The sequence below is a fragment of the Urtica dioica genome, chromosome 2, assembly GCF_054948205.1.
Source record: "Urtica dioica subsp. dioica isolate 48M chromosome 2, U.dioica_male_clone48M_v1_H2, whole genome shotgun sequence".
In the NCBI taxonomy this organism is placed as follows: domain Eukaryota; kingdom Viridiplantae; phylum Streptophyta; class Magnoliopsida; order Rosales; family Urticaceae; genus Urtica; species Urtica dioica.
In genome coordinates this window covers 41054046-41068158 of record NC_142757.1, presented here as the reverse complement: position 1 = coordinate 41068158, position 14113 = coordinate 41054046, and the positions used below count along the sequence as shown (strand labels likewise).

Genomic DNA, 14113 nt, shown 5'->3' with positions numbered 1-14113 from the left:
CCATATAATCTTGATGCGATTTCATGTACATTATCTAAACCATATAATCTTGATACGATATAAGAAATCGCATTAAGTGTGGATGTATCCAAACCTTATTTCCTTTTAAATATTATTCTCTCCGAATATTCATAAAAGAATAAACGACAATATCTTATTTCCTTTTTAATATTATTATCTCCTAATATTCATGAGAGATAATTAAGAACAATATCTTATTTTCTTTTAAATAATATTCTCTCTAAATATTCATGAGAGAGAATAAAGGACAATATCTTATTTCTTTTTAAATATTTTTCTTTCTCCTTTAGTTAAACAACTAAAGAGAAAATATTGATAAGTACCAATAATAGCATGGACGATTTTGACACACACATCCAAGGGTTGGACGCAAATCCCAATGCCCAAAACCCTAAAAAAATTGTCCACATCGTATGTGTAAAGCCCAATCGCTTAAAACTCAATTAATTATTTATTTACTTGGTCCAACAATGAACAAATAAGTAATTGATTAATTATTTACTTGATCAAACAATAAATAATTAATACTACCATAAATAATTATTTAATTCTGCAAATCCCATATTTCAGAATCGATGCTGTTAATCACAATTACAGCTAATGAGATTATAATAATGAAAACACATTATTATTAGAGGTTCTTTATTCGTCTTATCAAAGCCAAATCGGGGACTATGGACCTAGTAATAGAAGCTTAACAAATCCGATGAAAGACGAAACAATCATCTCTTTATCACATCGATATGTCTAATCTTGGTGAGACTCCACCTTGGTACGCAACGACTGAACTCTTCTTTATACTAGAATTATATTTACTCATCGTGACGAGTGTCCACTGATCTAGTCAGTTCGTAATCAAGATCCTCCAGGTTCAACCCGTATCAAGAAAGGTCAATTAATCTGCTATACCTTTCTTGATACACATATACCCTAAGCACTGTTGCTTCCCCATCGAAAGATTCTTCCGAACGTACATACTTCGGAAGTGCCGGAAATCTATTGATTCTAGAATCAACCCTTAGGTGAGTGAACATTGACCTTCTTTCAGGAAGGCTGAGTTCCATATCTGTTAACCACTTCCCACTCGAATCATGGTCCGAAACTCCCAAGATATAAGCTGTGTTTAGCATGACAGTAGGCTTTTAGCGAATGAGTCAAAGCGCGGTAACATGATCCAGTGTCCATGATCACTTCAGGATTTAGATCAAGTCTCATTGTGACTATCATAGCGACTCCGGTTAGTGTGTCGTAACGGTAATTAAACGACACATCTACAACCAAAGTTTATCCGAGTCGTGCACTTACCACAAGTGTAGAATGCTCGCACGTCGTGATCTGCCTTCACTAATGTTCTGCATATATGACTCTAGATATAGTTATCCAGGCATGTATCAGTCATCGACCATGTTTTAGCTCACAGTCCGAACTCAGGTGCCCAGCACGTGACTCAGTTTTATACGGAGGCTATGGATGATAGTTTCTATTGATTATGATATTCAGAGCTCAAACCACTAATCATATGATGTTAATAAAATAAACCATTATTCTATTTAGTAATCATTTATAATGTTTCCATTATCTCTCGTGGGCAAGAATTCCTATCATGGGTTAGAAGCGAGCTGTCGCTTTTAAAAATGGTGTTGCATCTAAACGCTATTTTTGTAATAGTTTGAAGATGGGACATTGTAGCCTGCCTTTGAGGTTATTGGCAAAGAGTTAGTGTTATAGAGGCATCCATGCACGCTGCTGAAGAAGGATCATCAAAGCACACGCCGAGGAGGAATTTTGAAGTAATCTTTATCGCGTATCCATGACTATTGATGGGAGTGAGCCGTAAAGGTGTACCCATCAATTTTCTAAGCCTCAAGAAACAAACATACAAGAGCAGTTCTATTGATGCAAGCCATTTGATGCGGGCTATCAGGGAGCAGACCACCGAGGTATTTTCCATATATTGTCGCTGCATAGGTACCTAATATGTTTTCCATATATTAGCCATCAATTGGAGCCTTTAAATGTGGGATATCGAGGTAGGGGACCTCGGAGGCTGTCAAGTTTGAGCATCATGGAACGTGTGTCACAAAGACATGTCCATTGATGTAAATAGCCGGAAGTAGGCCATTGAGGCTTTTTCGTCACCTTTGATGGTTTCTTTGGGTGTATTTTACTTGATATGACACTATAAAAATGACTTTTACGTGACGACCAATTTCTCAGGGATACTCAAGTTGTGTACCCACCAAATTCTTCATTGAAAAAGTATAATATATTCACGTCCATGTGAATCTAAGCTTGACTTGGTCTCATGAATTGATGGAGAATGACGTGGCACTTTGAATATGTATGGGATCAGTTACAAAAATGTTACAAGATCTTAATAACAATTATTTAGTATAATTGAGCGGTTATGGGATCATGGAGTAATAATGTGGTTTTAATGCTAACGTTTTTTTTTTTATTTAGGAAGTTATGGTTACGTTATTTTATTTCTCTATATATAGTTGTTGTTGTTGCAACTTTTACATATCTCCTACATTGTATTTTTCCTTCTAAAATAGTGCAAAAGAAAATTTTTCAAGCTTGTTAGTCTGCTCCATAAATACACAGTTTTATTTCTTTTTTCTTTCTTCACTTTTGTTTCTTCGGAGATCCAATTATTTGGAACCAACATTTGATATCCGAGCAAGATGCCAAAGGACGCGTCGTCACCAAGCAAAGCTATCGGAGGAGATATGGCGGCAATGAAGATCGGAAGAGAAGGAAACGTGACGCTCAATTATCCGTTACTCACGAAGAGTAACTACTCGGTGTGGGCATTGAAGAAGCGTGTGAACTTACAAGCGCAAGGAGCGCGGGACACCGTAGAGCTCGACGAGGTCGAAGAGGCAAGGATAGAATGGCTCTCGCTGCAATCTATCAAGCACTTCCGGAGGACGTTCTTCTCATGGTGACAGAGAAGGATTCCTCCAAGCAAGCATGGGAGACACTAAAGATGATGCACATTGGTGTGGAGCGAGTCAAGGAGACGAAAGTGCAAACCTTGAGGACTCACTTCGAGGCAATCCGCATGAAAGACGGAGAGTCGGTGGATGATTTTACCATGAAATTGACATCCATTGTGACATAAATATGCTCATTGAGAGAGAAAGTGGGAGAGATCTCCGTTGTCTAGAAGTTCCTACGTGCCTTGCCAAAAAAATACATGCAGATCATCACCGCGATCGAGCAATTCGGTGACCTCAAAAACATTACTGTTGTGGAGGTCGACAGTTTCCTTAAGGTCCACGAGGATAGACTTCGTGGCTACCATGATCGAGATGACGAGAAGCACCTGTTGCTCACACATGCAGAATGGATGTCGCGAATGAAGAAAAACGGAGACGCTGATTTTTCTTCCAACTTGTTGAGCCGCATCGACAACATTGGAGATAGCCGAGATTGTGGCAAAGGTCGGGGACGAGGGCGAGGTCGAGGGAGAGGTCGCGTTGACTGCTCACCTCGTCAAGAAGACACCAAACTCCATAAAGACAAGATCACGGTGAAGTGCTACGATTGTCAAAAGTACGGACACTATGCGGCCGAGTACTGTAGCAAGAAGCTCGAAGAGGAGGCAAACCTTACAAGCCTCCATGATGAAGAGCCAGCATTGATTTTCGCCGAGGGAGTGGTGAATCCTTTGACCAAAGACGAGGAGACGAACCTCGAAGATAAAGATGACCTAGAGCTTGCACAAAAATTGGATGAGGAACCTGAGTTGGTGATGCTCAATGAAGAGAAAGTCATGGCGAACGTCCTCGTAAGTGGCGAGGAGTATAATCACACCGATGGTGGTACCTTGACAATGGAGCATGAAACCAAATGACGGACCATCGAGAAAAATTCAAGGAGCTCAACCAGAAGATCACAGGAAATGTGAAATTCAAAGATGGCTCACTCGTCGAGATCAAGGCCGAGGATCCATCTTGCTCCAATGCAAGAATGATGAGCAACGACTAATAATCGAGGTATATTACATCCCAAAATTGAAAAGTAATATCATAAATCTCGGTCAGATGACAGAAGAAGGCAGTACGATCATCTTAGCCGGCACGTTTCTGAAGATGTTTGACCGAAATGACGTCCTATTGATGAAGGTGGAGAAATCGCCAAATCGGTTGTACAAGAGTTCCCTTGAGACGGTCTACCCCGTTTCTCTTAGCATCGCTAGTATATCCAGCTTGGCTATGGCATGCAAGACTTGAGCATGTAAACTTTTATGCACTCAAGATGATGAGGGACAAGGAGATGGCCATGGGGCTGCCTAAGATCACACACCCCAACCAAGTGTGTGAGAGTTTCATGATCGCAAAGCAAACAAGGATGCCATTTCCTGCTCAAGCCAACTTCCGTGCCGATCATCCCCTACAACTTGTGCACGCCAACCTATGTGGTCCGATCACCCTAACATCACTCGTCGGTAACAAGTATTTTCTTTTACTTGATGATTATAGTCGTTGGATGTGGGTCTACATGCTCAGAGAAAAGGGAGAAGTCATTGAAGCATTCAAGAAGTTCAAAAAGTTCATGGGAACAAGTCGGAGCACAAGCTTAAGACTTTTCAAACTAATCGAGATGGTGAGTTCACATCCCAGAAGTTTGAGGAGTTCCGCAAAGAAGAGGGAGTCGAACGTCATCTCAGGGCACCATACACACCACAACAAAACGGTGTGGTGGAAATGAGAAATTACACCATGATGGCGACTGCAAGGAGTTTGCTCAAGAGCATGCAAGTCCCGGCGAACCTCTAGGGGAAGGCGGTACGACATGTGGTTCATCTCTTGAACCGCTTGCCGACAAAGGTGCTAGGAGATTGTACCCCTTACCAAGCTTGGTTCGACAAGCGACCTCATTTGGAGCACTTGAGAGTATTTGGGTGTACCGCACATGTGAAGGTTGCAGGTCCACATCTCAAGAAGCTCGATGATCGAAGTCAAGCAATGATGGATCTTGGTGTCGAAGATGGAAGTAAGGCGCATAGATTCCTTGATCTACGATGCGGCAAAATCCTTGTGAGTAGAGATGCCGTGTTTGAAGAGGAGAAAAAGTGAGAATAGTGCAAAGATGATAACGAGCTCGTACAAAATTCTCTGGAGTTCGAAATTTGACAAGATGACGTAGATGTAGTGGAGTTGGAAAATGCAGCTACGCCACCAGCAAGTCCGCGCTCCGCATTGCCGAGGACACAAGTAGCCATGCCGAACTCTCGTCAACAGCAAGAGGACTCTGGTGAGTCCACAACCGAAGATGGCCCCAAGAAATTCCGCTCCCTTGTTGAGACTTATGTAGAGGCACCACTAAGAGAGATGGATCTTGACGAATTGTTGTTTCTCACCACCGATGAGCCTACAACATATCACGAGGCAGCAATCGAGGAGGCGTGGAAGGAGGCCATGCAGAAAGAGCTCGAGTCTATCGAGAAGAACAAGAGGGGGGAGCGAACCCACTTGCCACCTGGTCACAAGCTCATCGGCTTAAAGTGGGTGTTCAAGTTACAGAGAGACAAGCGAAGGCAACATCCTCAAGCACAAAGCGAGATTGGTGGCGAAAGGGTACGTCCAAAAGCAAGAAGTTGACTTCGAGGAAACCTTTGCACCGGTGGCGAGACTCGACACTGTCAGGTTAATTCTTGCCCTCACAGCTCATCTTGGGTGGGAGATTCACTACATGGACGTTAAATCAGCGTTTCTCAGTGGTTATATCAAAGACGAAGTTTACGTCGCCCAACCTAAAGGCTTCATCGTCAAGAATAAAGAGCACAAGGTGTACAAGCTGTCCAAAGCTCTCTACGGATTGTGCCAAGCACCTGGGGCGTGGAACACTTGCCTCAACAAGAGAACTTCATGAAGTGTCCTCAAGAGCAGGCTGTGTACACGAGGAGTCATGGAGCAGAAGTATTAATTGTCGGTGTATATGGCGATGATTTGATCATGACGAGATCTAGCATTGATGGTGTTGAGGGATTCAAGAAGAAAATGATGAAGGAGTTCGAGATGAGTGACCTTTGGCTGCTCTCATACTATCTCGGTATCGAGTTGTAACAGAAGAAAGACCGCATCATAGTAAAGCAATCGGCCTATGCAAAGAAGATGTTGGAGCAGTTCGTGATGACGGATTGCAACTCGAGCAAGTATCCAATGGAAGCAAAGTTGCAGCTCAGAAAGGATGCGGAAGGAACCTTTGTGAATCCCACTGAGTATAGGCGCGTCATCGGGTGTCACAAGTACTTGATCCACACTCGACCTGATATCTCATATGCAGTTGGCATGCACTACAACAAATACCGGAAACAACCGCGACAAAAGTCGTGGCTGTTGCCACAAAAGTCGTGGTTGTTGCCACAAAAGTCGTGGTTGTTGCCAGATCAGCCGCGACAACAGCCACGACAAATGTCGTGGCTGTTGCCCCGTTGCTGTTTAGCAACCGCCACGACTTGTCGCGGCTGTTGTTGATATATAACAAAAAAAAAAAATTGGCAGGAGACTGCAACTTTAAAGCTGGATTTTTTTTATCTGCATATTTATGTATATATATACATGTACATATAATAAACACAATATATTACAACTAAAACTTGTCTATTATAAAAGAAAGAAAAAAACACGCTAAAACAGCTAAAATTTATCGATTCTAACTAAAATGAGGCATTGTAAATAATAGTAACTAAATCAGAACAGTGACATTAAAACTCACTCAATATTTGCTTGGTTGTGTTTGAATACCAGAGTTCATACAAATGAAGAAAAAAAATTGTTACTTGTAATACAGACTTGGCCGCCTCGGAAACATCACAATGGAGCTCGTAAATCTGAGCACGCATCAGCTTGTCTTGATCGCGGTCACAGGTTTTCTGGATACAAAAACAGAACAATTCATACTCACTCACTTATCACACACACACACACACACACCACAGAGAAATACATATAAACAAAAAACACACCACACCACACATAAACAAAAACACACACAAACTCACATACCACACATAAACACACATACACACAGAACACACACATATAATACTCTCTGACACACGGCACACACACATAATACTCTCTCACACACAGCACACACAAACAAAAATATACACACACACATAATACTTACACCACAAATCACACACCACATAACACATACACACTCAAATATACCACACAATACATATATAAGGCTGAGATGAGAATGCACACACACATCACATAATACAAACACATCACACGATAGACTTACATGAGGTGGGCGTTCGGAGGTGGCTTCGCGGCTGCTTGGATAGGGTCGTTGATCAGAGATTCAATTCTCAAGACAAGACCAAATCTTTTTTAGATGTGAACTTGAGAAGGAAAGCAATTAAGAACACCATTCCACCTGGAGACAAAAGAAGAAAATAAAGGCTCACAAGTTGCATCTCATTCCCAAGTATAAATCTCTCTAACACACACGTACCACAGACCACAATCAAGAAAACACTATCAGACACACAAATTCAAACACACATACACATACAGAGAACAAACTCATTACTCACCTAACATTTTAGCTCTTTATTCATCTTCTCCACATACCACACACTCTCTCTCTCACACACACACAAAAACACACTCACTCGCATACATAACACACACACTCGCTCAAACACGGATTTGTGAGCGGGGCTGAGAATCTGCAAAATAAACACACATAACCAAAAAAAAAACAAACAAACACACACACGCAAAAACAGTTGACACACACAAACACTCACTCACTCACTCATGGACTCACACGTACATACACATACACATACATACAGAAATGAATTTGACATGGACATCCAATAATAAACACAAACTATGATCGAATAACCCTCAATTTCAGAACTCAATTAAAAAACCCTAATTTGTTTCTTGAAATCCGACCCAAAGAAGATAAATTTGAAATTTACCTTGCTCGGCGATGGATCCGAGGGAAGAGCAGATGAGGTGAGACATGGTGGCTGGCGGAAAAGTGGGCTGTCGACGGGACCAAGGGCCGAGGGAGAGAGGGGGGTCGCTGCGGCGGTTGGGCGAAGAAATTTGGAGAGAGATGGAATTTGGAGAGAGAGAGAGAGAGAGAGAGAGAGAGAGAGAGGGCTAATGAGAAAAAGACTTAACATATACCTCATTTCGCGAAAAATAACTTCACAGCGCCCGCTCTTTATTTTTGCCGAAAATTTGAGCCAAGGAAAGAATGCTTTTTTTAGCAAAAAATTTAAACAGCCGCGGCTATAGCCTCAAATGTCGTGGCTAAATAGCCACGATTTGTCGCGGCTATTACCGAGAAAAAAATTTGTGTGGCTGATGCCAGTATTTGTTGTAGTGATGTTGAGTCGTTACATGGAGCAGCCTACTACTTTACACCAACATGCAATGAAGCACATTCTCTGCTACGTGAAGGAAACAACGAGCTATGGCATTCAGTACAAAACAGGACGAGGAGTTGAGGAACTTGTCGGTTTAACTGACAGTGATCTAGCCGGTGATATAGATGGAAGGAAAAGCACCAGAGGGATGACATTTTATCTCAACGCGAATCTGATCACTTGGCAATCCCGGATTCAGTGAACCGTTGCTCTGTATTCCTGTGAGGCGGAGTTCATGGCAGCCACTGCGGCATCGTGCCACGCATTGTGGCTGAGAAGTTTGTTGAGCAAAGTGACCGAAAATGAGCCAAAACCGGTAACCCTCTACGTCGACAACAAGTCTGCAATCGCATTGATGAAGAACCCGGTGTTTCATGGATGCAACAACCACATTGACACTCGCTTCCACTTTATTCGCGAGTGTGTCGAGAATAGACAGATTGTTGTGGAGTTTCTAAGCCCCAGAGAGCAATGGGAGCTGCTCGGCGCGAAGAACCTCGAACCAAATCAAGCTTACGGGGGGAGATCGTGAGTCTAAGTCTTACTTGGTGATCTCATGAATTGATGGAGAATGACGTAGCACTTTGAATATGTATGGGATCAGTTACAAAAATGTAACAAGGTGTTAACAATAATTATTTAGTATAATTGAGCGGTTATGGGATCATGGAATAATAATGTGGTTTTAATACTTACGTTTTTTTTTAGGAAGTTATGGTTACGTTATTTTGTTTCCCTATATATAGTAGCTGTTGCAATTTTTACATATTTCCTGCATTGTATTTTTCCTTTAATACAAATTTTTTTTTCCAGACTTGTTAGTCTGCTCCATAAACACACAGTTTTAAATTTTTCTTTTTTCTTCAATTTGTTAGATCCAGTTATTTGGATTCCATTTAATTTTTGGACAAGTGTAGGAATTTTCTTGCATCAGTCTTCAAATTCGAGTATATATACTAACTGTTTACGATAATTTTGAATATCAACATGCATTAATAAAAACCAAGCTGAAATTCAACTTGGGCTGGTTTGGTTGGTAATTACGGATTTATTTAGCAGTATATACCAGTCAATCGCTTGTATACAACGAAAACAGTCTTACCTAATGGTTAACAATGCACCAACTAATATGACTTTTAGTGACTAACCTCATGCGGTAATATCAGATAAAATATCATCAACCTCCTTTCACTTTATAATTTGGTAACGATTTTATAGTTTTCTTTTTAAAGAAATAAACCATTTTTAAGTTACTTTATATCATATGATATTACACTTGGTGACCTATATCAACTACAGCAAGATATAATACATGGAACAAGTTGGATATGTTCGTGAGTCGTGATGCTGACTTTAATTAAATAAATAGCAGTCAAAACCTTTAAAACCGTTAAATGGATTTCTATAAATAATCCGACTGTGAAACAAGCATATATAAATTATTAGAGCACCTTTTTATTTTTTTTATTTTTTTTTTTATTTTAAAACCTTGGAAATAGTCTTTCGTGACTTGTTAACAAACTGCCCACTATTTTATTTGGAAAAAAAATTCTTCAGCTTTTAAAACATAGCTAAGTACCAGTTGTTGTTATTATCTAATTAAGCTTTTTTTTTTTTTTAATGTCATTTGTTATTTGTGGGGTTAAACCCAAGACTTCCAAAGACGTTATAACATTATTACAACTAGAACAAGTGATGTACCACATATTTTTGTATCTAATTGGAATTATATATAACAATTGATTATCTTTGAAATATCAATTATGAGTATTTTTTTTTATAAAGGGCTCCTCAAAAGAATATATTGATAAATGAAAAAGGTTTAGATGATAAGAATAATATGAAAGAAATTAAAAAATTTCTACAAGAGTAAGATGAAAAGTAGATCACAAACAATCATAAACACAACAAAATAACTTGTGGGTTATCCGTCTATGTAGGTAACCAGTCATTGTCATATTACTATACAAATTACGAGCGAAAACGTCGGTCTACGTCTGTTGTAGATTGCAGATTTAGGACCCGACTGAGATTTTCGCCCAAAGAAAATCATATCTTAGATCTGAGAGATAGATATAAAGAAATATTCGAAACCACTCTGATTAAAGATCGAACGGTACAAAAATCAGATCTAATAAGTTTGAATTATTGAAACATAACCAAAAGAAAAAAAAAAACAAAACATGATGAAGAAAATAAAAATAAAAAACACTTTTATTAGGTCGAGAGTCCTCCGTTGGTCGAGACCACCGGAGTCTCCATATCTCAGGGGAGGTGACGATATAGAAAATTGAAAGCCCAAGTTTTTATTTTTTGGGAGAAAGCGTCGACAGCTAAATCAATTATGAGTATAATTACAAAATATTCTTACATTTTTTTTAACTAGACTCAATATATTGATGGAAATGAAGTCCAGTACATTTACAAATATATATAGCGCTCTTTACGTAGGTATATATCTTTCTCACTTTGACAAATACAAATCTACCGCTTCACATCGCCGTCTAAACAACACATTGGAAAATAGAATCAATGAAATGAAAGAGAATTACATCATATAATAATTTATAGCAATTACAAAAAAAAAAAAAAAAAAACAATGGTCTTCTTATTACTAATTATATGTGTTTATTAATTTATGTAGAAACTAGAGCCGATTATCAACTAGAGGATTATTGGCGAGTCTGACATTAATCTGCACATGTAAAAAAAAATATTATTATTATTATTGTTTGTACTTAATAGGAAGATGAATATCGATTTTGGTTTTTATTTAATAATCTATCTGCAATAATTAAGCATTGAAATTGAATAAGTAGTTATATAACGAATAAAGTTATTAAGAAAGATATATAGAACTTACTCTAGAATATCTTTCCAATACGATTCGCTAGTGTCACCATTATCTTCCATGTACGTTTCCCAATCCTCAAAAGTGGTTGAGTTATTATTGGATTGATCATCATTCTTTTCCACTACTTGGTTACCAAAAGCATTGTCCGCAGTAGAAGCGAAAACTGGCTCAGAAACAAGCTTCGGAAGCGGATTAATAATAGCATCTTGATGATCGTGAATAATTCCCTGAAGATCTTTAGCTGAATAATTTGTGGAATAATCAGAGGCCAGACCATGGAAACGAGGAGCAAATCCCTGGTCTTGAATTGGGTTACTGATATTTGTAGCAGTACCAAGAAGATGAACTGAGCTAGCAGCACTAGTATTAGTATTAGGGCTAGCACTGTAATTCATGACCTGAAATAGGTTTTGCAAAAGTTGGATTTTGAGAAGCTGATCGGTGGTCTGTTGTGCATGTAGATTTAGGGCATTATTATTGTTCATGATGAAGTTGGTCAATTGTGAGGAATTGAAAAGGTGAGAGAGATTGAGAAGCTGATTGTTGAGATCAGTCCTTGGTTTGTGTGTGTTTGGATCAATGCCCATTTTAAGAAGCTTCTTTCTCAGGTAAGTGTTCCAATAGTTTTTTATTTCGTTGTCGGTCCTTCCTGGTAAACTATTTGCGATCTTCGACCACCTGTGAAATTAATTAATTTACGATTCATACTAATAAAGTGAATAATAAGTACTAATTTTTTCCTATTATGATCACCAGGAAAAAAAAATTATGTAGAGGTGGAGATCAAAGTTGAATTTAAGGACTATGAAAACTTGTGAAACTATTCTTTTATGCAAATTTAAACTTAGTTATAAACTAAATATGTAATAATAGTTACACCATTTTTTTTTAAACATAAAAGCCCTCATCGTCTCAAGAAGGCTTGGAAAATATTCATAATATATAAAAAAAAAATTAAAAAAATAGAAAGCCCCAGGTAAATTACAGCGAGCATATATGTTATTATTTTGTAGTAATTGAGATAATATTCACTAATTATATATCGAAGCTTGGATTATATAAATATGTGATAAGTAAAGAAATTCAAGAAATAATAATATATAATAAAAACAGATAACTGACTTGTTTCCAAGAGCTGAATGAAGGTTAATGATGGTAGTCTCTTCCTCTTCGGAGAATTTGCCTCTCTTAATATCAGGCCTGAGATAATTAGTCCACCTTAATCTGCAGCTTTTGCCACACCTATTCAACCCGGCAAGCTTGGGGAGTGATCTCCAACATCCGTGCCCATTTTCAGATATGTAATCAACCAGCTTCTTGTCTTCCTCAGGAGTCCATGGACCTTTCTTTACTCCTGATATTTCATTATGACGACTCGGAAATCTTCCCATATTTCTCTCTTATTATTACTAGGTTTTTTTTTTTGGTTTTTTCTAAATATGTTTCATCACAAATCGTTGTTTTATATAGGTGTGCATGCCTTTAGTGGGATAGAGCTGAGTTGTATATAATAATAATACTACATGCAAATTAAATATTATTCCTTTATTTAGGATGTCTTATATGAATTGGCGATTAAGAGGGGTTTCTAATGTTACCAAATGAATAGGCCAAAATCTAATGGGGATTAGGTAGTGCAGGTGTCAATAGTTAGATGGTAAATGTGGTTAAATTTTCAAGATATTATAAGCGACGAGGCTAGGCAATTGTTTAATATATAACTATCAAATCTATATGGCTATCTAGGAAGTTGCGTGGCACATTATTTTATCTCTGGAAGGAAAAGAAAAAAGAAAGGAAAAAAGCAGTCATGGAAACGTGAGAGATGAGGAAAAAGTGTGACATATATACCATATGTCTAAAAGTATCTTAATGCCCTTTTTTAGTATTATGATGTTTACACTGTTTCTTGTAGTGTTAGCTATATTTTCTTCTCTTATTCTTTTACGGAAAATAACACATTTATACTTTATGTTTTAGTGAAATGTCGACTTTAACTTTTGATTTTCAAAAATGTCGAGATCATACCTTCTGTTTAACTAAAATGACGAAATTATACCCTGAAATGGATAATAGTGTCATAAATCTATCTTTCATTGATATTAACTCATATATAAGAAAAACATAATCAAATCCAAAACAGTATCCTAACTTTCAAATTTCCAATTTTGAAAGAAAAATAACCTTAAATTGAAATTAAATAATAAAATTCATATCTCCCAAGAGATGATTTCATTATAGATACTGTTGTTTATTTTTTAGTTTTTAAATAAATTACATATATGACGTCAATGAATAAAGATAATTGGTGTTTACATATACATATTATAGTTAACGTCAATGAAAAGTCAATAAAAAGAAGATTTGTGACACTGTTTTCTATTTCAGGGTATAATTTCATCATTTTAGTTAAACAGAAGGTATGATCTCGACATTTTTGAAAACTAAAGGTTAAAGTCGACATTTCACGAAAATACATGGTATAAATGTGTTATTTTCCCAATGTTTTATCGTTAGTTAGTTGATATATATTGGTACAAATAAGTAAATTTTAGTGCCATCGTCATTCATTCATTTTAAAAATTTATGCACGCGCATTTATAAAGAAGTGAAAAGTTTTATTATAACAATTTTGTGAAGCGAAATCCCATATTTTTCTAAAATAAATTTGCCAACACATATATGTTTATATATCGGTACGTATTATTGCACGATTTTAAGTCTTTGTTATCGGAAGCTGCATGATATTTTTGGGGATTTCATATATATAAGTGCATCCTTGCTGTATTTTATTAAACGAAATCTCTCAATGTACCACTTGC

At 37.8% G+C, this 14113-nt stretch overlaps 1 protein-coding gene across 1 annotated transcript; it reads right to left on the bottom strand.

Moving 5' to 3' along the window:
- Positions 1 to 10663: 10663 nt before the first annotated feature.
- Positions 10664 to 12682, bottom strand: LOC149404769 (transcription factor MYB39-like). The gene is made up of 3 exons (XM_089602598.1): positions 12414 to 12682; positions 11301 to 11969; positions 10664 to 11132 (listed from the first exon to the last, which is right to left on the bottom strand). The coding sequence occupies exons 1-3, from the start codon at positions 12680 to 12682 to the stop codon at positions 11102 to 11104; spliced, it is 969 nt and encodes a 322-aa protein (XP_089458724.1). The 3' UTR covers positions 10664 to 11101.
- Between the last annotated feature and the right edge of the window lie 1431 nt (positions 12683 to 14113).

Bases quoted from the DNA above. Each gene is read 5' to 3' on its own strand.
- LOC149404769 (XM_089602598.1), bottom strand. From the start codon at position 12,682: ATGGGAAGATTTCCGAGTCGTCATAATGAAATATCAGGAGTAAAGAAA. The intron at 11,970-12,413 runs GTCAGTTATCTG...TTAATTTCACAG, and splicing joins CATTCAGCTCTTGGAAACAA to GTGGTCGAAGATCGCAAATA. The intron at 11,133-11,300 runs GTAAGTTCTATA...TTACATGTGCAG, and splicing joins TATTGGAAAGATATTCTAGA to ATTAATGTCAGACTCGCCAA.